Raw genomic sequence first — 26,916 nt, forward strand, 5'->3', positions numbered from 1 at the left:
GTACGGTGTGAGTGCCCTGCAGTGGCGGGTACGGTGTGCATTTCCTGCAGTGGCGGGTACGGTGTGAGTGTCCTGCAGTGGCGGGGTACGGTGTGACTGCCCTGCAGTGGCGGGTACGGTGTGCATTTCCTGCAGTGGCGGGTACGGTGTGAGTGCCCTGCAGTGGCGGGGTTGCGGCACCCGCTCTGCGGCCGAGGCTCTGCTGCCTACAACTCCCAGCAGGCCGCGCGCCGCACGGGCGGCCGTTCCCCCACACCCGCCCCCGCGTGCGCGCGGATCGGCCGTTGCCCGTTCGAACCGGCCAATAGCGACGGGGCGGTGCCGGCCGCGGCCAATGGCGTGGCGCAGCGCGCGGGGCGGGGCCGAGGGGGAGGTGCGGCGGGCCAATGGGCAGGCGGAGCGGCAGGTATGAGATGGCGGCGGGAGCACCGGCATCCGGCGGCGGCAGGTAGGAGCGGGATCCCAGGCGCCCCCTCGCCCCGTCCCGGCGGCGCGCTCCCCTCCCCTCGGCCTCTCGCCGCCGTTCTACGAGCCGGGCACCCCGCACCAGCCGGTGGCAGCCGCCGGTCTGTGCGCCCCTGCCCGCCCATTGCGGCGCTGCCCGTGCGAGCCGCGCTGTCCGTCCCAGCTGCCGCGCCGCCCGCCGGTGTCCCGGCGCCTTAACGGAGCCGTCGGACTCGGTGCTCGGCCGAGCCGCCGCGCAGTCCCGCGGGGGCCGCGGCAGGAGCCGTGTGCCCGCGGTGCCCGCGGGCTGTGCGGCGGAGCGCTGCCCGCAGCATCCCGGTGCTGCATTGCGGGGAAGCGCCGCCCGCTCCTCTGCGGGCCAGGTCCCGCCCCGGGCAGGGGCCGTTCCCGGGCGGCGACACGGCGCCGTGCCCGCCCGCGGCTCTGCTGCGGGCCCGGTCCCGCCGCGCTGCGGCCGGGCCGGCGCAGAGCCGGCGCTCGGCAGTTGCGGGGTTTGGTAGGGTGATGGCACTATGTCGACTTGCTTCGCGTTCAGCCCTCCTTCTCCTTTGCTTTGTCTGCTCTACCCGCGTTATTCCGGCTTTCCAAACACACAAGCGATGTCAGCTTCACGTAATTCACCTTGAGCTCATATTTCTGTACGCATCGCCATTCTGTTCCTGCAGTAATAGAATAGCAAGGGCTGCAGGAGCACCTCGCTAGAACAGTGCTATGTCGGATTTGTGTTAAAAGGCTGCAGTATCTTTTTTTTTTTTTTTCCTCTCTGTTTTTTTTCTCGCCCTGTATGTGTGGTGTGTTGCTGCAAATTGAGTATCCTTCGAATGGTAATTCTTGTGGATAAATAAATACGGTTGAGGTCTGATGCCTCTTACTCAGCCTGATTCACAGTGGTGCCATCCTGCTCACTGCTGAGTGGGGCCCAAGGTGGCACTTGCTTATCTGGGGGCACTGCTGTGGTGCCTGGGCTGGGGCAGAGCATTGCCCTGGAAGGAGGGATGAAGAGATGGCGCTCACTGCAGTGTATTTGGCAGGGAGAGCCTAAAATGCTGGACCTGGTAAAGGGATGCATATGCTTAGTACAGCTGATACTTAAAATGCCCTTTTGCATAAAGAATTTTTAACATGGCCTGGATCAGCCTGAATGACTGGATTTATTTTTTTCCTATGTTGGCAGTTGTCCTTGATGAATTCTCCTGCTCTTTATCCCCCACCCTCCAAAAGCGATTATGTTAATGCGAAGCCTGAGGTACAAGTTTTCCTCCAGCACTGCCTGTCACCCACAGGTAGCGCTAGAAAATCAATCTCTTGCTTTGCTGGTCTATCACCACACAGGCCACAAAGCTTGCTTTTTTTTTTGTGCTTTTGCCCCCATTTCCTCTCGTCTGGAGAGAAGTACAAGTTAGCTAGTAAAGCTTACATGCTGTGCTTGTGGCATTATAGCATGCTGACTTAAAGACTGAAATTAAAAGCTGGTAGTCCTAAACTCTTTACCAAATGTTTCCTGAACATGACAAAAGATTATTTGTGTGGGTCTCTCTTCTGTTTGTAGTCTCTCTAACCTCTGCTTGGTTCTTCATAACTCACAATGATGATTGCACTGTGCCAGAGTGCTCAATTGCGAAAGAGAAACATCTGCCTGTTTAATGAATGCGTTTAATGTCCGACTCAAGCAGTGCCTAAATGTTTTTCCAGGCACTCATGTCGGCCATTTGATATGGCAGGGGTGGGATGAGTGGAAGAGAAAAAGGAATGGGTCTGGAAGAAGCTGGAAAAAGCAATAAAGCATCTTGCTAAAATGGATTGATAGAGTGGTACTGCACAACTGGACATCAAGAGCTCACATTGTAAACAGGTTATGAAAGGAGACACGGTTGCCATCTGTGTTTTACTGGAAATAGGAAAATGTTCACCATAAACATGACTTGATGGCAAAAAATCAAAGTGACTTGCTGAGGGTCAGGCAGAAAAAATGGTTGATTTCAGAGTTAAAGCCAAGTCTGAACACATGGCTACTTTTCTCTGAAGATAGCCTGGGAGCTGAGGACAATCTTATTCACACATTCCCTTTTCCACAGCTCTCATGAGAATCTTTCAGACCTAGATTTGTGTTTGACCCCATACTCAGTCCAAGTCTTGTGAGGTATTCATCTGAACCAAACTCAAGGCCATGTTGTATTTGTAGTATTTTTATATGTTTGCATGTAACACCCTGTCCTGTTCCCATCCAGGGTGGGATGGGCTTTGACAACAGGATCCTTGTTCTGCTACACTTCAGTTTATTGTCTGTTTGCGTGAAGGGGGAGCATTACTTCCCACATAGCCCAAAGCAGCGTCTGGGTCTCCTTGCCAGCCTGGTCACTGCCTTGTTGCTGTGTGCACATTTACATGCCTATGAAAATGTCACAGAGCTTCGTTACCACTCCTTTAAAGGTGCCTGGGCATTTAGTTCAGTCTGAAACTGAAGCACTGAGTACTAGACACTGCTGGGAAATCAAATGCCTCGTCCTAAAGGTCAAAAGTCCTCAGTGTGTGTTGATTTAATAAGTGACATCAACAGATGGGAAGGAGATGGGACAGCATGGAAATGCTGGCTAGTGTCAAATGGTTGCACTGAAGTCCATCTTGGAAATACTGTCCCTCTGAGTGTTGGGTTGGGCCTCTCGTCACAGCTGAGGCCTTATATGTGCCAGTTGTTTTGGACCTAGCTCGTTCTGTGGGGTCTCATTTTCACTTGCCCTCCAGCTGGAAGCAGGAGCAGGGAGCCGAGGCCCTTTCCCTGCCCTACGCTCTGCAGGGTTCAGCACGGCCCTGCTGTGCTGCTGCTCTGCAGGCTGGTCCCAAACCTGCACTGTGAGCCTAGGGACTGACACATGGCGTTCCTGTGTTCCCAAGTCACAGGGGGCTTGGAGTCAGCATGGGCAGAGAAGTGAGAGGAAACGTGGCTGCTTGCTGGGATAAATAGGCTGAAGTTTTTCAAAGCTTCGCAGGTCTTATGTGTCCCTGGCCTCTCATCCTGGTAATTCATTACACTTACCGTGTAAGAGCATTGGGCCCTTTTCTCCAAAGTGCAAAACCCTCATTCCTTGACTCCTGGCCTTTCTCACCTCTACACTAGGTAATTGCAATTAAGCCATCTAGAATTTCCTCATAAATTTTATTTTCAGAAACTATAGATAGCAGGGAATGTGATAAGCTGCTTAATAATTGCCTGCCAGCTGGCTTACAGGAACTTTTAATGTGTTTGCTTTTGGCCTATAAAGCTCTAATAATTTGGACTCCAGCCAAAACATCCTTTCTTCTTGAACAGTACTGTGGCAGCTCTGATTTTCAGAGGCAGGAATTTCTCAGGGGAAATGGCATTAGTTTTCCTTTTTGTTTTTCTGGAGCTCATACTCAAGGTTGAAACATAGCTTTATGGTTTGGGACTTCCTTATGGGCATTCCTACAGCCCTGCTTGCAAGCTGTCTTATAGCAGGAGACAAGCATGCTGTGGCTCTCTGTGCCTTGGAGAGCAGGAAGCCTTTTAGGGAACATCCTCACAAGCTCTTGGGGGTTCCTGGAGCTCTCCTCACGCACATGCCACTCTGCATTCTCTTGAGTGGCCCCTGGAGCATATATAAATATATCACAGTTCCCTGGGCTCTGCAGTGAAACAGAGTTGAGCCAGAACTGTCAGACGGGATGTGCAGAGAAGCTGTATCTCACCAGAGTTGCATAAAGTGACACTACAGGTTATTGTCATATGAATTCTGGTATCTGTGTACACTATTCCAGTTTTTGATATCCTGGTCTACCCAGATCCCCTTCAAAAGCCCTAGGCCCCCATACTGCTCAGTTTGGTGAGTTAATTGGGCTGCTTTGTGTATCTCTGCCTCTCTGGTGCTGCATGCTGTGCTGCTCTGTGGCGGGCCCAGCCTGTTTATCGGTGTGCCTCGGCAGCCCTGACCAGATGTCACCAGCTTATTTAAATGCTGGCGTGGATCCAGGTGTTCCTCATCACAATTCCAGCTCGTAGAAGTTTACACATCTGGAACAAGGGATGTGGCCTCTGACATACTCAGTGGTGTCTGCAGAGGATTGCTGATGAGGAGGGATTTGATGTGCTATCATCCTTTGCAAACACCACTGTGATACAAAACACAGATGCAAGGATGCAGCTTGTTCACTGCACCTCTGGAGTGTTGTGGAATTACAGAAGAGTAGTGAACAAAAGCAAGAGCTGTGTGTCCTGGATACCTTCGTCCTCACCAACAGTACTGTGAGGAACTGGCTGTGGGTCCTCAGGTCTCCATGTCCTCTCAGTCCAGAAAAAGCAACTGCAGTCAAGCAAACCTCTGAGTGCTGCAGCACACTGTACTCAAATTGTGGTGCTTTTCTCAAGTCTGCCAATTGATGGTGGCATGGGATTCCCAAATGTGTTCTGGGCATCAGCTGGTGCTACCAATTTTGGGTATCATCCTGTGGGAGGACTGGAGGAAAACATCTGTCTTGATATGCTGGGTTGCTCTCAGTTCCCAGAGTGGTAGCTACAATAGCTTGTTAACTTTGCTATGTTGTTTTGGCGTAATTGCCTGATTTTTTGTGTCAGAAGTAAACGTGATTGTTTAGTGGTTGCTGTTTATAGATGGTAGCTCTTCTGTGACCGGGACACTAGCTTGGAGCTACTGGACTGAGAAACATCTAGATGGTGTGTCTTTGCTGGCCTCTGCACTCCATCCTGCCTCTGAAGGATGCCCTAAGACTCTCACCTTCAAGAGTAAGGGTGACAATCAGAGGTGCATGCAGCAGTTTTGGATTGCTAGAGACCAAGGAGGTATAGGTAGGCCTGGGCCATGCCTGTTACTGGCTGCCATCCAGTACACTCAACATGGGGAAATAAAGAGGACAAAGACAGTTTAAAATGAGAAGAGCAAAGGAATGCTATCATTGGCAACTGGAAAGTACCCGCCAGCACACTGGGGATACAGCAGACATGTTTGGTGGGAAATGGCTGCGGGGCTTCCTCAGGCTGTGTCCCACCCTGCAGTGAGGGTCTGGATGTGCCACACAGTGCCCTGTGGCACTGCCAAGCTTCTCCAGCTCCCTGGCACTGCTGGCTTGTCTCTGCCTCCCTAGCAACTCCCAACCATGGAGCTCAGCTCTTGCCTCCTCAGCCCCATGTCCCTGCCTGATAGCTTTCAAACCACCTCCTTTATGCTCAGTCCCATGTCACCCCTTGTGCAAAAGCTGGATTTCTTCTAAACGTCTGCAGTGTGACCTGATTATTTTTCCTGTCCTTCCTCGCCCTCCTTTTTAATAGTGTCTGCAGAAAAGCTGGCAGAGTTCAGTTCTATCAGTCATGCTGACTGATAGTGCTGCCTCTTCTCTTGGGATTCCTTCTCTTTTCTGTCCCTCCAGCATTCATTTCAGATTTAGCTCTCAGCCCTCTAAAGACAGGGTATTGCCTTTGTTCTGTTTGTACAGCACGGAGCACAGCGGAGTCCCCAGCTGTGACCGAGGTTCCCAATGCCACAGTGATAAAAGTGAGCAGATCAGTAACAAGAAGAGGCAGCTGCTGCCATCTAAAAAGATTCAGTTTTGGTGCTGGTTTCAGTGAAATCAGGATTGGATCTAAGGCTCTTCTTCTATTGCTGCTCCCAGTAGGAGTTTATATTAAAATAGACACAAATGCATTGGCAGTCATAAGAATCAGAGCAGCATTCCTATTTAACACTGTTTGACTGTGTTAATCTGATCTTAAGGCAGACATATGAGCTTGCAGATCTTTAATGTAAAATTACTGGATTTCTGGTGGTAGCTGCCTTTCTGCATTTTTTACAGGGTCTTGGGTAGCCAGCTGAGCCATCACAGAGTGTGGGAGCACCTGGACCTGGGGTGGTGGCACTGGGAAGGAGATTGATGAGGAGCAATGCAGGGAACGTGCACTTCTCTCTAAGGCACCCCTTGGTTCTTTCCCTCTAGCACTAGAAGGCATCTGGATGCTCTGATGTTGTGATGGCTGATTGAAGTACTGCTTGATTGACTTTAAAATATTCCAGTGGCTATTATTAAAAATATCACAAAGAATCACTCAGGTCAAACCTGAGAAATTTCATGCTGAAATGCAAATTTCTTGATGTTTCACATATATCAAGCTGTCTTGCTACTGCTGTTTTCTTTGACGCTGGTAATATATTGCATTTTCATTTTCTTCCAAAGCACAGACCCCCAACCCTCCCAACCCTTTTATCTTTTCAGATAGGTCCATCTCCTCCAGGTTCATGTCACAGATGTGTAGCCAGTGTTGGCAAGATCTACTCTGAGTCCTTTACTGACACAGAACTTGAATTCATAGATGATAGCAGTGACACAGATAACCAATATACATGGTTTCCAAAAGGTGGCCAGGAGTTGCATTAGCTCCAGGTTATTGAGCACAGGCCACCATCACAAAACAGCTTTCTTAGCCAGCTCCTTGCTGTTTAAATTGTATATTATTATCTGGTTCTCATACCCAAAAGGCTGAATCACTCTGTGTAAGCTGTTTAAATGTGAAGAAAGCAAAGCAAAAATTAAAAAGGCAGTGATATCTCATAAGGCTTACTTATGTCAAGGCTAGAGACAGTAGGCAAGAATTGGCACCCACTGTGCTATGCACTGTCTACTCATCACAAAAGGACTCTGGCCCTGAAGACCTTATGAGTATAACCCTGGGCAATTACTGTGTGTTTTTTCTTGACATTTTTCAGAGGCTTATCAGTCATCCTATGAAGAGTTAGGGTGCCAAGTGTGAAGCCTGAATGTGATCTTTGTTACACCATCTTACAAGAATGTCAGTCTGAAGTACAGCCCTTAAAGCAACTTTAACTGTGAAATCTCTTCTAATGTCTCTGCAGTCCATTCCCATTAGACCACTTTTTTTTAAATTCTTTTTTAATCTAGAAAATAATTTGTCTTCTAGTCCTTTTGTTCTCAAAATGATTCCACATAACTCCACTATGGTTCTTTCATCTCTTTGCAAAATCTGGGATGGCTCCTATCTGGCTCTGGAAATACTGTCTTCAGACATCCTCATTAATTGATTCCTTACTCTGGCACAACGCAGGAGACAATGCTACTTCTTCCTCCCTGGGGAAATCCGAGTCTGTGCACATCTGTCCCATGTCCCTTTGTGCTTAGCCAGGCAGAGAATTGTTCGTGTTTTGTGTTCTTCAGCACTGCCTGCTTATCACCCTGCTCTTAGTGTTTGGCACCAGCATGGCTCGTTCCTATAATCTAAAGATTTTGTTATTATACAGGGAGATTTTCTCCTATTATCTGTCTTATTTTCACAAGCACTTTAATCCTTTTACTCCTATGTGGTAAAACTTGTCTACTGTGGTGTGTCTGAAGCACAGGGCCTTGGTGATGACATATGAAGTGTGCAAAATGGCACTGGAGGTGGATTTTTGCCCACTGAATTAGACCCATAAGGCTCCTCTGAAATCTTTAGCTTTCAGGGTATCCACTTTCCCAGCTAGACAAACACAGCTGATGCCTTGCCCCAAAAGTACCTCTTCATTTTCTTTCTTTCTTGCCTTCCGTTCTCCTTATGCTCTATTTCATGTTTCTTGAACTTTCTTCTGTCACATGTGAGGACTTAGAACAATATTAAACCTATGACAGCCACTATACCAGCTCCATCTCACCTATCCGAATGCAAGCTGGCTGCCACGTGAAGTAATCTGCCTCTTGCACTGCAGGTTTGATCACCAGGTTTGGGCAGTTAAAGTCTCATTTTTGTCCTAGTTTCCAAGGCATTTCCCTGGCCCGGATCTAGTTACCTTAGGGATTAATTGATCCATCATGATTTTGACCTCCTGCACCATCCACTCCCCATGAAATGATGGGGCTGTCATGCCTGAAGCAAAAACGTTGTGTGTGACAGACAGCTTTCTTTGTGGCTTGGCTGGGATCACAGGCTTTGCCTCTGAAGGATACTAGAATGGCAAGAATCTCAGCACAATATAGGACCAGTTTTTTTTAATCTGCTGTCTTAATCACAACCCTATTAGAACAAGGTTTTATTATTCATTGGGATTTGATTATATTCATGAGACTGGAGAGGAAGCTATTTATTCCTTTATTGTCTTTTGACGTGTCGTAAAAGATCACAGCATACAGAAAATATAACTCTGTAATTGCAAGCAAGGCAAAAAAAAAGCAATAAACTCCATGAATACATGTTTGTCTCCCCTTTGCTGCTGTTACATAAACTGTGAGTGTAGGTAGAGTACATCCATCTCTCTTTTTTAACATGAAAACAGCAGATGGGGCACATGGCTCTTTCTGAAGGTTATGGTGTGTGCAGCAGTGAGGATTGGCAGGGTTATTGTGTGTAAAGCCAGTGGGGGCTTTATCTTTGCTCAGAAATAGGGGCTTGCTTCACATTTCCATTTTGATTAGCAATAATGATACAAAAGCAAATTTTCTGTGTAAGGAAGAGCTGCTAATAAAGTGACCTTTCAAAATTAAGTAGCTCATTGAAGTGCCATATCACAATAAGCGCATACAAGGCTGGTCCCAGCTGCAGCAGGCAGGGAAACTGGACGGGAATCCAGAGAAACGTGGAACAGGAATCCTGAAGTGGATGAACGGCACAAGGTGGCACAGTAATGGCAGCAAGGAGCAATGGCCAGGTGCTGTTTCCAGCTCTGAGGGGCTGATCTACGTGCTTTGTCTTTGAAAGGATCTGAAAGTATGAAAGGCAGGAGCAGAGAGTGTTTCTAGCAAGGTTTCTGGGCACAGGACTGTGCAGTTAAGGGACTTGGCTGTTGTCCTGCCAGTGCTGTAACATCAGTTGTGCTTGGATGCTGTTGGGAATGTGTTTGCATGGCTTTACTCATGGTAAACACAGGGTAGACTTGGAACTATTTTGTGGATTCCTCTTGGATACAGGTAGAAAGCACTTAATACCACGCTGGTCCTAATTCAAAACCCTGGTTTCTATGTAGGAATTATTTGCAGTTAAACTCCAGCTACGCAGCCTTTGGCAAGAGACATGAATCAATTTGTCCAGCTTTTCTTTTCTGTTTTGTCCCTGTGTGAAGGCTGATGCCCAGTGTGTGCCAAGGGGGCCTTTCAGACCCAATAATGCGCCCTTGTGTCTCGTAGCATGCGTGGAATTTGCATAGGCTGTGCTGGGACAGGCAGGTTTCTTTTGTTGCTGGAAACAAGGAGCAAGTTCTTTTCCCTGTCTCTGCTTCCTAATGCCTCTTCAAAAGCTCTCAGCACTCATGTAAGAAATTTACTTTTTTCTGTTTATTTTTGCATTAAATGTTGTTGGACTTTGTAAGACTTCTAACACAGGCAGTGCAGAGAAGTCATATAAATCAGTGCTAGTTGACAAAATTGTTTAATTTTCTTTCTGTGAATCTAGATATCGAATTGTCAGAGGGAAGAGATAATCTGTGATGCTTGATGTAACTGCTTCAAAGTATTTGCATATCTTCTCTGTGGGGAAACAAAACTGCTAGTGAGTGAATAACAGTGCACGGATCATTGCAGGCAGGGTCACTGGGCCTATACACTTGCTATTAACCCTTCTCAGGATCTGTATTGCCAGAGAATGAGTTGTCATGGGTTTCAAGCAAAGGGCTTGCTCCACATTATGGGCAGAGCTGGCACTTGTTTGTGCATTGTAGCCCTATGCAATGAAATGTGCATATTATCAGATCAATTGGCAATTGCTTTTTGGCAGCTGATACCAAGTTGTTGCATTTTGGTCTTGATTTATTGCAGATAACAAACTGCTGAAAAACAGGCTGGGAGGTGCTCAGCAAAATATGGCCCCCATTTGGAGTCAGCAGTGTGCTTGCTAGGCCACTGAGCCAGGCAGCTGGGAGCCTTTAAGAGCTTTCTAAAATTTTCGATGACCTGGCAGATTGCCTTGCAGTCTGCCTTGCAGACCTTCTTCCTCTCCATCCTCTTGAAGGGTGTCTTTGGCATCCATGGAGAGCAGTGTAAAGGGAAGGGGGTTTGGTATGGATTCTCACGATGCAAGAGTTGCTGAGAGCCTCATTTCCTCTTGTTTCAGCAAGCATCTTTCTTCTTGTGGAGCCTGAGTCCCAGATTCTGTTCTGTTATTCTGATCAGGCATCCTGGAAATCCTGGAGATAGTATTTCAGGTCAAAAATGTACAGTAGCTCAGATAACTCTTGGGTTCACAGATAATGTGTGGAGGTGGGCTGGAGTTCAGGTGACTTGCCAGTGTGTGCTCTGATGTCCTCCTGGTGAGCTACTGTCAGTTTGCATCAGAACAGGAAGCTGCTGGGGTCTCTGAACTGGTAGTGAAGTGGTTCTGTTTTGTGAGCCAGTGGATGTGAGTTCAGTGGGATGCAGATGCTTTTGGTGGCAGCTGTGTTGAGCACTTAGGGATGCCCAGCATGGTCTGAACACAGTGGCATGGCCTCCACCCTTCAGCAGTGAGGAGAGGAAGATCAAGGTGCTCCAGTCTTCTCTAGCAAAGCCTGTTTTGAAAGGAAAGCCTTTATGGGCTTGGAGGTGTTCAGCAGAGCACTTGGTGCCCTGCATCTGCATCTCAGGGACTGACGTGATCCCTGGTATATAAGCACAGCATCCCTATTAACTTGGCAGCTTGGCAGCTGCCCTTGGAAAATGGTGTCCAGTAAGAGCTCACAACTGAGGATGGATGTAGAAAGAGTGGAAAGTATTATTTAAGAGCTAAAGAATGATTAAAGGATTGGGGAATGTCACAGGCTGAACATACACAATATGTGCAAGCTGAGTGGGTAGGCATCCTCCTCCCAGAGCCCTGGAAGAACTGGCACACCCATTCCCAGAGCCAGGCTGTCACTTAATAGCTGAGTATGAAATCAGGACAGTAGCTCATGACTGGAGAATAATTACACTAATCCTCACCTTTAAGTAAAAGAGTGGTGGGAGAAGCAAGCTGGGCTACTCTAGTCTGTGGACTTAAGAAACATGAAAATGTTTGGAACAGTGATGGGAAGATGGTAATGGAAGACCTAGAGGTAGATGGAAATTTGGATTAAAGTCAAGTATGAGCATTAAGAGTGCTGATTAACATGAGGTATCTCTTTGATAATTCTTTGATTTGATTTTCAATATAATAAATATACTTATCCTCTGGTAGGGTTATGTACCTGCTAGCGGAGCAGTGTCTCTGGTGCATCCCTTTTCCCACGCCACATGAGAAGCTGTGAAATGAAGAAAGTAGGTGTCAGTAGAGAATAGGGAGGTCAGATAAGGGGCATGAAGGGATGACAAAGAGGTAAGAACTAGGTGAGCTGAAAATGGATGATCTAGGTGAAAAATTAGTAGGGATCCTACTAAGGTTAGTAGTCCTCAAGGACTGACCTTGCATGGCTCATGACAGTAAGTTCTCACTTGCTTCAGACTCAGAGTGCAGAGCTGGCAGACAGCAGTAACCAAAGGGTTGACAGCATGTCGCCTGGAAGCATTTGACTACACCCACAGCAAAACTGAGGGTTCAGTGTTATTGCACATTTATGACCTTACAAGCAAAGTCCCAGGACATGAGAACTACCTATTTGTTGATAGAAAGGTAGGTTTGATAGAATGGCAATAGGAACTGATGAGTGTAAGCTGTCCATGAAAAAATTTAGATTGTTTTTCAGACTTTTGGGCTGCTGGGAGCAAATTTCTTGGGAGGAAGGGAGATAAAACTAAACTTAGTTATGACTTAAAGTAATAAGTTAATGTAAAATATTGGGTGTGATCTCTGCCAAAGCTAGTGTGATGTAGATGCAGTGAAACAAGTAGTAGAGATGTAGATGTAGTTTTCATTGGGTGTTGCCTATGTCATCATCACGCTGTGGAGTGCTAGTCTTAGGCTGTGTTCTACAAAGTCCAGAAATTATTTTTCTCCATAGAGAAGTGTAACTGTGCTGTGCTGCTCACCAAAGTCAGACAGTGCTGTTGGTGTAGACTGGTAGCTCCTGTATCAGCAGATGTCTCCTTCAGGGCAGACCAGCTGGCTGTAAAAACCAAAGTGATGAAGAGTTACTTTATTTTTTTTCCTCTTTCCCTTTTTTCAGTGATGCCATCTGCAGTTTTGTCATCTGCAATGACTCCTCCCTCCGCAGCCAGCCGATCATCTTCAATCCCGATTTCTTTGTGGAAAAGCTGCGCCATGAAAAACCAGAGGTGTTCACAGAGCTGGTTGTCAGCAACATTACCAGGCTCATTGATTTGCCTGGGACAGAGCTGGCCCAGCTAATGGGAGAGGAGGACCCAAAGCTGCCTGGGGCAAACAGCACAGCCTCTGGATTCTTTCGTTCTCTGATGTCTCTGAAGCGCAAGGGTGAGTATGGATGAAGTCTGGTGCTCACCTTTAGAGTGATGCGGTCATCATTTGTTACACTTAGTTTACAAAACTTTCAGCCTGTTGTTTTGAACCTGTGGAATGCTTAATACTATGTTTTCATAATCTTTGGGGATGCTACTTCCAGAAAGCAATAAAACAGGCCAGGAAATTGATCCTGGAAATTCCCTGCACTTTGAGAATACCCTTGTTCTGGGATTATTGCTGTGGTGTATGTCAGGCTGGCTTCAGTGGTCAGCTGCCCACTGTGCAGCTCAGAAATCTGTAAGTAACTTCCATCCAAGTGCTATTGCTGCTCTGATCCACATCCCAATCCAGTGAGTCACTGAGAAATCTCTGCAGATTGACTGATGAAGCCCAGTTTCAACTCAGGAAGGTGACATATCTCTCTTTCTGTCTTAGACAAGCATTCCACCAGAATTTTCTTCTGCTAAACTGACTATTCTTATCTTCTCTCCAGTTCAGCTGTCTTGGTTGTGAAACATTAGCCCCAGGCCCTTCACAGAAGGGTGAGCGTGGTTCCTCTTTTGAGCGTGGTTGTGTTCAGATCCTTTCCTCTTCAATGGCTGGTATTTACCACTCTGTTTTGTTGAAACTAAAAGGGTGTTCTAGGTGTGTGTGTGTCTTCTCCCACCTTTGCCCACACTCAAGGGAAGTCTGGTTCTCCTGATAAGTTCAGTTAAGCCTTCTCACTCATCTAGACAGAAGCAGCCTCCATCTGGGCCCCTCACATTCCTCCTCAGCTCTGGTTTCCCAGCTTAGACTGGCTGGCTGCTGGCAGAGAAGCTGTGAGCTGCCTTCAGATGTTGGCAGCCTGAGGTTGAACACTTCTGATTAGTCTTCCCCTTCCTTTGAGCAGTTCTGCTATTGTGAGTATCTCAGAGAAGGGAGCTATTGCTATGGCATTGTTTGACTACAGCTTTTTTCTATCTTCAACCATTTCATAATTTCTCTTAAGTGTTTCTGATCCTACCAAGCCTATTCCTGCACTATGTTTCATAAGGACAAGCTTTGCAGCCCCACTGATCAGGCAGAATTTTCTGGTGGCAGTTTCAGCTCTCCACTTCTGTCTGACCCATCAAGAATCCTGGTACATACACTCACCCTAGGAAAATAAAAGACATCAAGTCCTTTAGCATCCTTAGATGAGAATTACTTAATACTGCCATGACTTACTTTGCTGCTCCATAATGACAGGTCTTTCTGCTAAAAAAAACCTTCCCTAAACTGCAGTTAGACTGTGCTCATACCTATTATTGCTTCTCCCTCATCCCAGAGAGTAGCAGGACACCTTAAATTCAAGCACTTGCCACTTGACAAACAGAAGTGAGTGAGTAACCAAATTGAAAGTGTTTTGTTAGTGTGTATGGAAACCCCCATGTTCTTGTCAAAACCTTCCAGCAGGGGCTGGTGAGCTTTTCACTTTTTCACTTTTTTTATTAAATTATCTGTATTCTGTTGGAGCACTGCTCTTATCAGACCTGATGTCTCCTGCTAACTCTCTTCCCCAAGAGCTCTGCTTTCCCCCACTCAGATGTCTCCATGGCCGTGTCACTACAGCTAGCAGATGTTTCCAAGTCTGCTGGCTGCACTCCCAGGCTGCAACGGCAGTGTCTCCCAGCACTGACAGGCACTGTCTGTGAACTCCTTGGCCAAACTCTGAGAAAAAGAAGTTTGTGCCTACAGAGAAAATCAGTTTCATGTACTGTGTGTTTAATCTTGGAGCCATCATTTGTTTTTCTTCATGTTATAGACCAGCTAGAATAAACAAGTTTTATTTCTTCAAAGCCAGAGGCCAAGGACCATGGAGCTCAGAGCTGATCAAACTGCAAATACTTACAACTTCTTCAAGCATCAGGAAACTCGATCTCATGCTGCTGCTTAGTTTCAGAAGCAATGGTACAATAACATCTAATCCTTTGTAATGCAGCATCCATTCTCCAGACACGTCTTTCAAGTTTCTTTGAGAATCAAATTCTCATTCAGGTACCAGCTTCTGACTTCAAAACTAAATCGAATTTGTCAGGCCCTGCATGTCTCAAGAAGATGTATTTTCCTCTTCTGTTCCTGGCCACTGTTGATTCTATCTGTTGAATGTCTAATGAATTTAGTTTTCTTCAAGGACAAAAATCTTTTGCCGATCATTCTCTCCCTTTGCACTCAAACCTTTCAGATCTTTCATGTGGATCAAGAGCTCTCATTGCCCTCCTTTCTCTTACAAGACTGAAGCATGCGCTTTATCAGAGTGAGGTCAGAAAGTTCTTGATTTAACAGGAGGCTGGAATTCCTGGTGGCTTACCATGTATTTCAGAAGTCCTGGAAGAAAGCAGAACATTTTTCAGGAGGAATAAATTTAGTTACACGGGATGGCTGCTAGAGAAGTGCACAGGGTTAACCAGGTCTCTCTCACATGCTGTGAGCATCAACACCACAGAGCAGTAAGATCTGTAGTACAAGAGACCAAAAGCAAGTAAAATCAAAATGAGATTTTAGAGTGGAAGAAAAAAAGCAAGAGAAAGCTTGTGGGGGAGATAACTTTTATCAAACCAGCCAATGCATTGCTTGGATTGCTGGGCTATCAGCTATAGCAGTAAGGAGAGAAACCTTCAGGGCAAATGGTGCAGATGTCCAGCCTGCCCTCAGAAGTGACCCATGGTCCTGGCAGTCTGGTCATGGAGAAGGGAGGAATATTCTTATATCTGTTGTCTCTTTAAGCCTAAGTACAAGGGCAGGGCAAACCAGCTCTGTACCTGTTCCAGGTCTCAGTCCCTGTCAGCATGTTGTGGTACAGTCTATCCAGTATCTTGTTTCCAGTCCAAACTTATACACATCTGAGGGAAGAAGTGTGGTGCCCAGAGTTCTGGTTGCTGCCACTGAAGTCTCTGGGAGTTGTCTCCACTTTCTGAGGGATAGATCATACTGGTTGTGCGTGTTTGGCAGAAAAATCCATTCAGTAGCAAGGTTGCATTTATTAGAAAACACTGTCCTTCTGGATAATCACTGTCTCACCTGGGAAGTTCCTTTGTGGACAAGAAGAGTATTCTACATTGGTTCAACAAATGCCCTTCAGTTAAATAGATCTCTCATCTAATGTTTCCTTCCCTGCAGGGATCTCCTTCCTTTCAGCTAGTTGCTTCCATCTTCTGGAACTATAACCTGTGTTATTTACTGGAGTTTGGGAGCTGCAGCTCATGGCCAATCTCAATCCCATGAAATGGGAACAGACTCCAAGAGAGGAGCCCGGCTTATTGCTTTGTTAGTCTCTTTCTGCCTTGTTCAGCTTTCATACTTTACTCAGACTGGGGCAACTGACATGGAAGAGAGATTCACTGGGTTGAGGAAATTCCATGTTTTACCCATGCCTGAAAAGGAAGCTAGTGTGAGCCAGTCAGATTATGTCTGCTCTCCCCAGTAGTGCTTATTTGCCTCTCTCATAAACTCATAGCTGCAACTTTACTTTCTGCTCCACTTCATGTCAAGCCACAGTGAGGATTAATATGAACATTTCTTTCATGGTGTAGAGTGTGCCAGTGTGGCAGGCACCAGGGCTGTCCAGGCTCTTACATCTGCCTTTCCCACTTTGCTCTTTTCATAAGGTCTGGGCTTGCAGATTATATGCCATTTTAAACTGAAGCATCTGTTCTGGTGTTGTTTTTTCTTTAAGGGCTAAAGAATATTTGCTTTAGCTGATAACAACTGTAATTAAAATGAGGTAAGAAGCAAGGATGATGAAGCCCATGTGAGTACAGCATGGTGAGATGAAGTGACTTATTTTGGAGTGTCTGTAATATCTCACATCTGTGAGGGTCCTTGTGATCTTCACCCTTAGCATTTTGGGACACTGCTCTTTGCATGTGGAAATCCTGTTCTTTGGGGAGCATTAATTTCAGTGGCTGCTGGGTTCTGAGCTGCCTAAACACATTATCTTCTGTTCTGCAGAGAAGGGGGTGGTGTTTGGCTCACCGCTGACAGAAGAAGGCATTGCACAGGTTTCCCAGCTAATCGAGTACCTGCACAAAAGTAAGTGGCTCTGTTTGCTGTCTTCCCATCCCAATGGGTACCTCTCTGGCCCACCTCAGGTCTCTAGTGCAAACAGAGTGACAAGCTCTGAGCTCTCCAGCAGCAGGAGTTTGGGACTGCACTGGGCAACTGTTCCTCAGAATTGCCTAGCAGATATGTTGGTCTATTTCCCTCTGTACAAGGACTTTCTGTACTGATGGGAGACAGTTGAAGTCATGTCTCTGAATGCAGTTCACTGTGGTTTGCTGTCAAGCTCTGGAAAGTAGAGGGAACTACTTTAGTAAGAAGGTGGGAAATCAGCCTCTGATTATTCAGTGCCCTTTTTTCTCCCCTCTGCTGAGCAGATCTGAGAGCAGAAGGCTTGTTTCGAGTGCCAGGCAACAGCATCAGGCAACAGATCCTAAAGGATGCTCTGAACAGTGGTACTGATATTGACCTGGACTCTGGGGAGTTTCATTCCAATGATGTGGCCACTCTACTTAAGGTGTTCCTGGGTGAACTACCAGAGCCGCTGCTGACACACAAGCACTTCCATGCCCACCTCAAAATTGCAGGTGAGTGGGCAGCAAGAGGCAGTGATGGGCAGAAGAACTGGAATTGGTCTCCTAGAAAGCACATTAGGCAGTGAAGTGTATTCCTCAAAGGCAGTGTTAAAAGGAGTCTTCCTGCCACCTCAGCCTGGTGATGGAAAGACTGGAGCTGATTAACAAATCAGACCAAGTCTGTCTAGACCATTATCCTCTCAGATACCACACTGGTAAATCCCAGTGATAACCTGGGTCTTCATCTGTTTTGTGTCCGGGGTTCTGAGCAAGTTGTGGTTTCTATGTATTTAATAACTGTTATTGAACTACCTTATGTGAACTTCCTCCATCTTACCTTCAAGCAATCACAGCTCTTAGCAGCTCTGTTGTTCTGTGGGAGGAGTAGCATAGATTAACACATCAAGTGAGGAGCTTGGGAGCTGAGGGGAAGAGAGATGGAAGGCCAAGAACTGTGCAGGGGTTTGTAGGAGATCTGTGTATGAAGAGGAAAGGATAAGCACTTGCAACAGACTGCTCTGAGGGAAGGTAATGTATGTCCTTCATGTTCTGCCTTGTGATTTGGCAGATTTGACACTGTTTGATGAGAAGGGGAATAAGACTAGCACTCCAGACAAAGAGCGCCAGATTGAAGCCCTCCAGCTGCTGTTTTTGATCCTTCCCGCTCCCAACCGCAGTCTGCTCAAACTGCTGCTGGACTTGCTCTACCAGACCGCCAAGAAGCAGGATAAGAACAAGATGTCTGCCCACAACCTTGCCCTCATGTTTGCACCCCACATCCTATGGCCCAGAAATGTGAGCAATGCCTCAGTGTCTGTGGGTGGGATATTGCAAGGTAAAAAGCAAAGGCTTGGCAGGGGAAAAACAAAGGTTTGAGAAGGTTAAATACTGACACAATGATGTGAGGGTTGGAGGCTGTGATGGAGAGGTGGGAGCCTCCTGGCAGGACTCAGCCCCAGTGTTCAGCCCAGACCTGCCACGGGTCTCATTTGCAAATTATGCATCTTCTTTTTCAGTAAAATTGAAAACATAGCATTGTCATGCTTTTTCTTAGAATGTCAGCTCCAGAAAAACCTTGCAGATCTCTCTTCAAGGTTTCTTATGCTGCTGGTGAACTGTTTCACCACAGAGTTATCTGATTCTCCTCTCAGAGCAGCTTTGGCTCAGTGAGCTCTGCTCTTGGTGTGCTATAAGCCCTGCCTGCCCGTCATCTCAAAAGTAGATCTCCTGCTGTGGCACTGTGTGTGTCTGTGTCCCAGAAGTGACCCCTCCTCCTCCCCTTCTAATGGATGGCTGTGTCCCCTTGCCAGGTGACAGCAAATGACCTTCAGGAAAATATCACAAAGCTAAACAATGGAGTGACCTTCATGATCAAACATTCTCAGAAACTCTTCAAGGTGAGTGTGCTTGGCATCTTGCTCTCCTGCCTCCATCACCAGGAGACTGAATGCCCCTTGTCCAGACACATCCCACAGGTTGAGTATCTATTCTGTAGGCTCTCTTCTGTGGTAGGAGAAGGAGACTTTCTACAAGAAACCATTCCTGTAGTGACTAGAGAGGAGGTCTTTGCTGGGCAGGCAGCCCTGGAGATGGTTTTGCCAGGGCAGGTCAGCAGCACGGTGCAGTGTAACACTTCCCTCTGCTGGACACCAGCACCTGCTGCCCGGCAGGAAACCTGGCTCCCGAGGGCAGGTACACACTGGGCTGCACTTGGGTTCTGGCAGGAGAAGGAAATGGAAGGGATTTGTCCAGCCTGAGTGCTGCCAAGAGCAGAATACCTGATGCAGTGGGTTGTTTTGCTGGGAATTTCTCTGCAAATGGTCATCAGCCCATTCCTGTTAAAGGCACTGTCCAGCTCTGAGGAGGGTGCTGGGTAGGACGCTCAGAAGTGTGGGGCTTTCAACTGTTCCTCCAAGGAAATGTTTCTACAACAAGCAGTCTCTTGACTTCTCAGGGCCTTCCTGGTCACTGGAGGCATCTGCTCACTGCAGAGTCCTCCTGTGGAGAGTTCTCTTTCTACCTTCTTTGTCTGGGCCCTGTTTGGCTAGCTCAGAACTGGGGCAATTACTTAGAGCAGGGTTCCACAGGAACTTTTCCCTACTCTGAGTTCCACTTATGCTGAATGTCTGCATGTAAAGGATACTGTGAACAGAAGTGGGGTGGGGGGTGGGGGAAACAACATCAAATTCCATGGCTTTGTTTGCCCAGAATGGCTGAGTTTTGATACCAGTGGCTTGTGTTATATGGTTGAAAAGCAACTCTTGCTGGAGTCAGTGTTTCCCCAAGACCAAAGATGTTAAACAAACATTTGGCCTGTTCTCTGCTCATTGTCACAGGCTCCAGTGTACATCCGGGAGTGTGCCAGGCTACACTATCTGGGGTCCAGAGCCCACACATCAAAGGTAAGGCCAGCAAACGCAGCATCTGCCCACCATGAAAGGGCAGAGGTTGTGATGCTGTGAAGGGATCTTTGTGACTGATACAAGCTGAAAACCAACCAAGTCATGAAAGAGGATCCGTCAGAGGGCAGGAGCAAGGGAAGCATATGGTGTGGTAGTGCAGGCGGCTGCATTAGGGAAATTGGACAGAGTTGAAGCATCTGTTAATCAAAAGCACAGGGAAAGCAAACTACGAGCCCCTGTTTAGCAGCAAACCTGCTCCCTGTGCCCAGTACATGCAGCACCTGCTTTTTCACAGAGCTGCTCCTTCCAAACAGACGGACATGCCTGCTGCCATGGCCAGGATGCTTGGCAGAAGTGCTGAGATAAAGGCTACTTGCTGCCATTGGGACAACATTTGTGTCTTGCCAAAAAATGCTTCCCTGCCTCATATAGATGCAGAAGAAGGAAGATACATGGCAAGGAGCTGCACTGACCCTTCTCAAGCCTGGAATGGCTTCTGCAGCTCGCATCTGGGAGGGGAGGGAAGAAGCAATGGGGTCACCTTTGTATTGCTGTCACCTCTTCCTGGCACAGGGCCTGCTGATGCAGTGCTGCTGCAGAGGGGTAGGGAAAACACAGTCCTGTGCTTTCACTGGGGTTGAGGCAGCTCATGAGACTGTCCTAGCCTGGCTCAGATGGGTGGCTCGTTGGGATTAAAGCATGGCAAGCGACTCCTGTCTCCGCTTTCCCAGGACGACCTGGATTTGCTGACATCTTCTGGCTCCAAGGAGCTGCAGCCCCTCAAGTCTCAGAAGCGAAGCCGGCTGGACTCTTGCCATCAGGAGGAGACCCAGCAGCGCACGGAGGAGGCACTGAAGGAGCTCTTCCTCCACGTCCACAATATGCCTGACTCTGCAAAGAAGAAGAAGCTTATCCAGCAGGTAATGTGGGGAAGAAAGATATCTTGGGGTGTGCTTGTCAGCACAATCCTGGGCACAGGGCTAAAGACAGGGCCCTCCTGAGAGCTGCTCCTAATCCTGGGCAGGCTGGGGAAAGTGGCTTCTAGGCTGTGTAAGGGGCAAAGCTGTAAGAAGACAGGAGGAAATGTCCTGGATGTTGCTGTACCAAGCAGCACTTTTAAGCTCTGTTTTTCAAGCTAAGAACTTGCTAGCCGGCAGTTTCCCAGTCCTGATCATGGCCTTGTTGATCTTCCTCCCTCAGGAAGGGAAAAGTTTCTTCCCCTGTTGCCTGCAGAGAGTGGACAAACTGGTCTCTTGGTCTCAGATAACTTGCTGCACCAGACAGACTGGTCAATATGGTCAGCACCAGTCGTGGCTGCCAGCCTCCAGCTGCTGCCCAGTCTTCTTTCTGCTCCCAACATCTGCCACTTTTGGTTAATCTGGTAGCCAGCACAAAGCACCTTTGCACCCAAACTCCCTGTAATCCTGGGTGGAATGTGTGGCCTTCCTCTGCTTTCTTCCTTCTGCAGTTCTGAGCTGCTCCTCCATTTTAGGGGGTGAAGGGGAGAAACTGGATTCTGGGACAGCAGGTAGAGCTGCATGCAGCAGTAAGGGACAGGTATATCTGTGCTAACATACTGCCCTCATGTTTCCTCTTAGTTTAATAAGCATCCAACTGCTCTGACTCCTGGCTCTGATGTGCCCATGTCCCCAGCACCACGACGCACCCGCTCGCGCTCCTTCAGTGGCCTCATTAAGGTGAAAGCAGCCTCTGACCCTTGCTCTCTGCTGTGAATTTCTGATGTTGCTTTTTGCTTCTGCCTTGCCCTGCCTTGAATGACACCCTCAAACGGTAGGGACTCCTCAAAGTATTGCCTGCCAAACAACACAGATCCACTGGGGCAGAAAAGGCAGCAGAGTGACAATAAGCCTTGTTAGTGTAAAGTGTAATTAACTTGAAACACATGACTGTAGGATCTATGCAACTTTCTGGAGAATTGATTGCTTCCTGAGATGAGATGGGGATTGACAGGGAGCTAGTAATGAAGTCTAGCATGTTAGTACAGGTTTTAGCACATTATGGGCTGCCCTACAGCAGCATGTACCTGCTTTTGACAGGCTGGGCTCCTGGCCAGGCCTCAGGTCAGCTCCCAAACTCTTTACAATCAGGCAGGCTTAGCCTAGTGGTGTAATATTTCAAGTGGTTCTGCTTTGCAATCTTTGTCCCAGCTTGGCTTCCTTTTTTTCTTTCCCAGCATTCAACTGCTTACGAGCAACGCATCCTGCTCCTTCCATTTCTTTTTTACTTTTCACTCTAAGCACTAGCCAACAGCCCTTTCTTCTTACAACAGCGGAAAGTTTTGGGAACTCCAGTTATCCTGGAGAGGAAGAGCAGGGATTCCACACCAGAGCCTGTGCGGGTCAGCAAAGAGAACGTCCAACTGGTAAGAGCTGCTCCCAGCACTGAAGCTGCTGGTGGGGAAGTGTGAGGGGAGTTTGAGTGCAACTTCAGCAATCCCTGGGGAGCTGTTCTCTGCCCAAGAGAAGGGTTCCAAGTTTCTTCTGTATGATAAAATAAGGTCCTGAGAAGCTGCTCTGAGGAGAGCAGAACAGATGGCAAGGGCAGCATCAGAGCAGCAATGACAGTGCTGAGCCTCTACTCCAGTCTTGTCTCTCTGGCTGTGTCCTGCCCTGGGGCATTGTATTATGCCCCCTTCCCTCTCTCTCATCCTCCTCCACAGATTGTAAAAAGCCTGATGCCTGTGTGCAGTAGGGTTGTCCCTTGGCCCAGACAAACCAAGAGTGGATTTGGGTGATAGATGCTCTTTGGTGGTACAGGCTGCTCCAAGGGAAGGCTGTGGATGCCAGTTCATTCACCAAGCTCTCTACTCCTGTTGCCCTCTCTTGTCCAGTTGCAGAAGTGTGGCTCTCCCGCTCATATGTCCCAGGCAAAGCTGAAGTCTTTGGAAGGCCAGAAAGAGGTGAGACACTCTCCCTTACCCCCCATTCCTCTTCCTGCAGGGAACTTGGTGTGCTGAAACCTGCTGAGGTGACAGCACACACTCAAGGCTCTGTGACAGCTGTGGTGCCCCAGCTCGTAGCAGTCTGCTCCATGCCGAGCTGCAGGCAGGTGACATGCTGGAAGCCACACCCTGAAGGGTCTTACAGCCCTTCTGCCTGTGAGTTGGCAGGCTGGATGTTGCAGGAAACAGAGGGAAGCTGGCAGCACAGGGTAGTGCTAACAAACAGCCTGTCAGGGTGGCAGTGGGACAAGAGGTTGGTGCAGCCCAAGACCAGTGGCTGCGTTTGTTCCTCCCTGCTCACTGCCTCACCTAGAGCTTTAACAAAAGGTGTGGGAGGCTGACACCAGGGAAGGGTCTTCAAGGGGGAGAATGTCAGCCTTTTTCTGCATGGTGTTGTGTGTCTCAAGCATTCAACTGCACTCATTCTCTGCTCCAGGGATCCTGCAGACGCATGCGAGCCCGCCTGCTTTCCAAGGACTCATCCTCCCTCTGAATCGCCTCGCGCCAACGCATGGGTGGGGATTGCCCAGCCTCGCAAGCTGTGAATAGAAAATGTGCTGCACTGAGAGGGAGTGCTGCAGCTCACAGCAACCCTCAGCAACACAGCAGCGCTCCTGAAACTGGACCTTTGCAAGGATTGCAGGGATTTGTTTCTTTCTGTATATAAATTATATTTCATTCTACTATGGGGCAAACCACTACCTAACCAAAACTTGTGCAGCATGTCTGACCTGCTGACTCTGGGAAGAGCTGGAGTGCTTGCTTACAAGGAGAGCCCTGTTCATTGCAGGGCCCTGTGTGCACTCCCAGCTTTCTTGTAATGTTGCTAGGCTGTATTTTTTTGCTTTTCTGCTCTGAGTTTTTAACATGTTGGCTTGTTTTTGCTTCCTTCCCCGTTAGCAGTGAGAATGATGGGCTGTAACCCTTACCCACATCCTGACATCCAAGCTTCCAGTCCTCCTCTGGAGGCACGCCCTTCTCTGCTTCTTCTTGGCTCCATTTTGCTCTGCTGTTTCCAAAGGGCTGAAGTGCACAAATGGTACAGAGCATGGGATGGGCTTGTAAGGAGAGACTCTGAATGCCATCTTTTCTAGTAGGGCCAGGGGAAAGCAGCTTCCCCAGTAAACTCATCCCTCTATTTTAGCTTGAGCTGGAGGCAGCCCTTGCTCACTGCCTTCATGTTTCAGTGGCACAGTTCTGAACAAGGAGTGTCTTGGCTTTGTGTTCACCCAGGAAGGCTTAAGCTGAGGAGAGCAGGAGGCTGGCAAAGGCTGTCTGGGGCAGAACAGCCTAGTCTTTGGAAGTTAAGGTGCCTGGGGCAGGCAGAGTCTTGTGGCTGTGTGTGAAAGAGAAAAACGGTGTGAGAGGTGAGAGAGGGCTCCATCCATTTGTGATCTGCTGCAAATGGTGCCAAAGGCTTTGTCTCAAGATATCTGAATGGCTGGTAAGGCAACTGGCTGATTAATCACTAAACTGGGGGAAAGGGCTGAAGCTGGGTTCAGCTCTTTGGTTGGAGCTGCAGAAATGAGATGAAACCTTCTAGGTACAGGATAAACCCCAATCACAGCTGGCCAATGTCAGCAGTCTCGTTAAGTCTTACTGGAGCACTAAGCCAGTCTTGCCAAGAACCTGTCTGCAAGCACTCTGAGGTAGGATACATGCAGGGTTGCTATTGTGAAATGAAAATTTAATCAGCTGGGCGACCATCTAAACACTTCTTAGCAAAGTAAATAATCTCTGGAATCCAATTATATTTGTCTTCTAATCTTTAAGACCAGCAGCCAGCAGGAGTTAGAGCTCTGCTCTTGACAGCTTTCTGAAACAACTGGTGGCAGGAGGTGTGAATATTGGGATATGAACAGGGAGTTCAGTCTGATAGGCTGGAGCTGTCAGAACAGGGCATTGGAGCCCTGTGCAATTTAGCTGGAATTTGCCACTTTTTTAAATTGTGATTTTTTTTTTTCCAAGATACAAGTCCTTGTGCTGCTCGGTACAAAGGGTGGTTTTTGGTACTTTATCAGGGATGCTTGTCCCCAGTCTGACCCCAAGTTGGAGCCTTGAAAATATAGGGGGTAAGGGACTGTAGATGTGTGAGTTGGGAGTTGCTGGTGTTAGGAGCCTCTGTCACAGCAAAGAAAGGCTGTGGTTCTTGAGGGACCAGACTGATGATGATGCTGTGAGGAAGGGCAGAGGCTGTTTGCTGTGGTAGTAGTATGTGCATTTTGGATGTGTCTGTAATCATTCCCTCCAGAGGCTGAAGCTGTCTGTGTGCTTTTCTCCAAAGGGCACCATGTTTTTCTGACTGCACTTCTGCCCTGTTCCTGCAGCCTACTGTTAGCAGAGACTTGGGAATCTCAGCTTTGCCTTTGAGCAGAGATGAGGCACAGACAAAGGTCAAGTGGCAGCACAGGGAGAGCCGGGTCTGCTCCTGCTATCTCTGCTCTTAATTGCATTGGGGCAATTGCTGGGTGAAGCATTTGTTCACTCCTCCTCTCCCCATTGTCCCTACTTGGCATATCTCATACCTCTCTGCATGGGTGACTGCTTGGCAAGGCAGTCTTGTGGCTAAAACTAAGTACACTGCTCCCATATAGATGAGACAAATGGAACTCTCCACTGTCCCCCCTCAGTGATGGCTCTAGCTCAGGGGCTCTGTCTGGCTTCTGGCACAGCTGAGATTTGTTCAGCTCTAAGGAAAGTTACCTACGGGGCATTGGCCAGGCCTTCTGCATGTGTCAGATGCCTTACCTGCCAAGGGGGTGGGTGCTGTCTCCAGTCCTGGGAGGGATTTAGTGCTCTGGGCTTGAGTCTGTGGTGCTGGGCTCGCCGTGCTGTGGATGGTGGTGGCTGACAGATTCTGCCCCTCGGAGCTCGGCTGTGGCTGTCCCAATGCATTTCTGCTGTCTCCCAGGCACGGGAGAATTTTAGTCATGCTTGGATGTGTCTTGTTTGCCCTGTGCAGTGACTCATAAGGATGCCTCTTCCCAGAGCAGCCGCTAACTGTTCCCAGAGTCTATCATTTCCAAAGTATTTTTAATCTTTGTCCTTATTTATATATGCTATGTCAGTACTGTTGCAGACTGTTGCCTTTCTGTGTGTTATGTGAAAACACCACATTAAATGCTTTTATTTTTAGTGGTTTTGCTTGGTGACTTAAGCAATTTCACTGGGACAACAAGGACTCCCATCCACCTTCAAAAAGAAGGAAATGTCTGCTTAGAAGCCCAGGGCTACTACTCTTAAGTGTGGGGGTCCTTGGTGAGGTGCTGCCCACCTGCAGGGATGGCACTGGCCTCCCATGGCAAGAGGGCTTGAAAGCCTCTGGGATACTTGGATGATACAGGGTGTGCCCAGACAGGCTGTCTTTCCTTGGAAGTATGAAGTTGGACCTCTTCTTTTCCTGTCTTCCCCCTGCTGTCATCCAGGGTGATGGGAAATCAGGTTTACAAAGAACACTTTATATAAATAATGGATCAAATGAATAAATTTTTCTCTGTAGGGCCATTCTTCTCTTGCCACTCTTGGCTGCTGAGAGAGGATGCTTTCTGCTTGCATTTTCTTTTCCTCCTTCTTAATAATGGTGTCTCAGATTTTATGCAGATTATTTCTCTGTGAAGTTCTTCCACGTTTGAAATGCCCTGGGCTTGCCTGCCATAGCTCAGACACTCATTAACATCCTCGCCATGCAATTGAAAACAAGCAGGAGAAGGAGCGTGTTTGAAAGCGGCGCTGCCTTCCTGCGGGCTGAGCCCCAGGAGAGCCCCCTTCTCCTCCGTGCCTGCAGCTGGGTGTCACAGGAATGGGGAGCCCCATCTCCCTGGGGCTCTGGGAGCAGGAGGCGACGGCCTCTGTGCACTTCAAAGCGGGCATGAGAGTCTAGAGAGACATTTCTCTTCTTGAACATGTTGAACAAAGGAATGCAAAAACTCACAACAGCTATCTTCAATACTGAAAATCCAAATATCGCCCCCCTGGTAAGCTGTGATTCAAAGTAACAGCTTTATCTGGCTTACATAATTTAAAAAAATGAGTAGGTTTTGGCTTCTGAAGCCACAATCCAAGCACTTATGCTTGACTGCGAGTGAAAAGGCAGTAGCCACTGGGACCCAACACTAGGTGAAGGTATATATTTAAAGGGGGATCACTCATCTCTCAGTGTGTTTGCTTTGGCCTGTTGGT

The 26,916-nt window shown here is 47.9% G+C and overlaps 1 protein-coding gene across 3 annotated transcripts; it reads left to right on the top strand.

Moving 5' to 3' along the window:
* The first annotated feature begins 386 nt into the window (after positions 1 to 386).
* On the top strand, positions 387 to 25,872 carry ARHGAP19 (Rho GTPase activating protein 19). Of its 3 annotated transcripts, none has more exons than XM_021536396.2 (12): positions 387 to 448; positions 12,525 to 12,790; positions 16,751 to 16,831; positions 17,176 to 17,385; positions 17,942 to 18,168; positions 18,684 to 18,770; positions 19,710 to 19,775; positions 20,507 to 20,695; positions 21,374 to 21,472; positions 22,066 to 22,158; positions 22,627 to 22,695; positions 23,174 to 25,872. In XM_021536396.2, the coding sequence occupies exons 1-12, from the start codon at positions 387 to 389 to the stop codon at positions 23,228 to 23,230; spliced, it is 1,506 nt and encodes a 501-aa protein (XP_021392071.2). In that variant the 3' UTR covers positions 23,231 to 25,872. The 3 variants fall into 3 exon arrangements, with proteins under 3 accessions (XP_021392071.2, XP_077640789.1, XP_077640788.1); XM_077784662.1 differs by lacking the exon at positions 387 to 448 and adding an exon at positions 9,673 to 9,721; XM_077784663.1 differs by lacking the exons at positions 22,066 to 22,158; positions 22,627 to 22,695; positions 23,174 to 25,872 and adding an exon at positions 21,970 to 22,040.
* Positions 25,873 to 26,916: the final 1,044 nt, after the last annotated feature.

Source organism: Lonchura striata, chromosome 7, assembly GCF_046129695.1.
Source record: "Lonchura striata isolate bLonStr1 chromosome 7, bLonStr1.mat, whole genome shotgun sequence".
In the NCBI taxonomy this organism is placed as follows: Eukaryota; Metazoa; Chordata; class Aves; order Passeriformes; family Estrildidae; genus Lonchura; species Lonchura striata.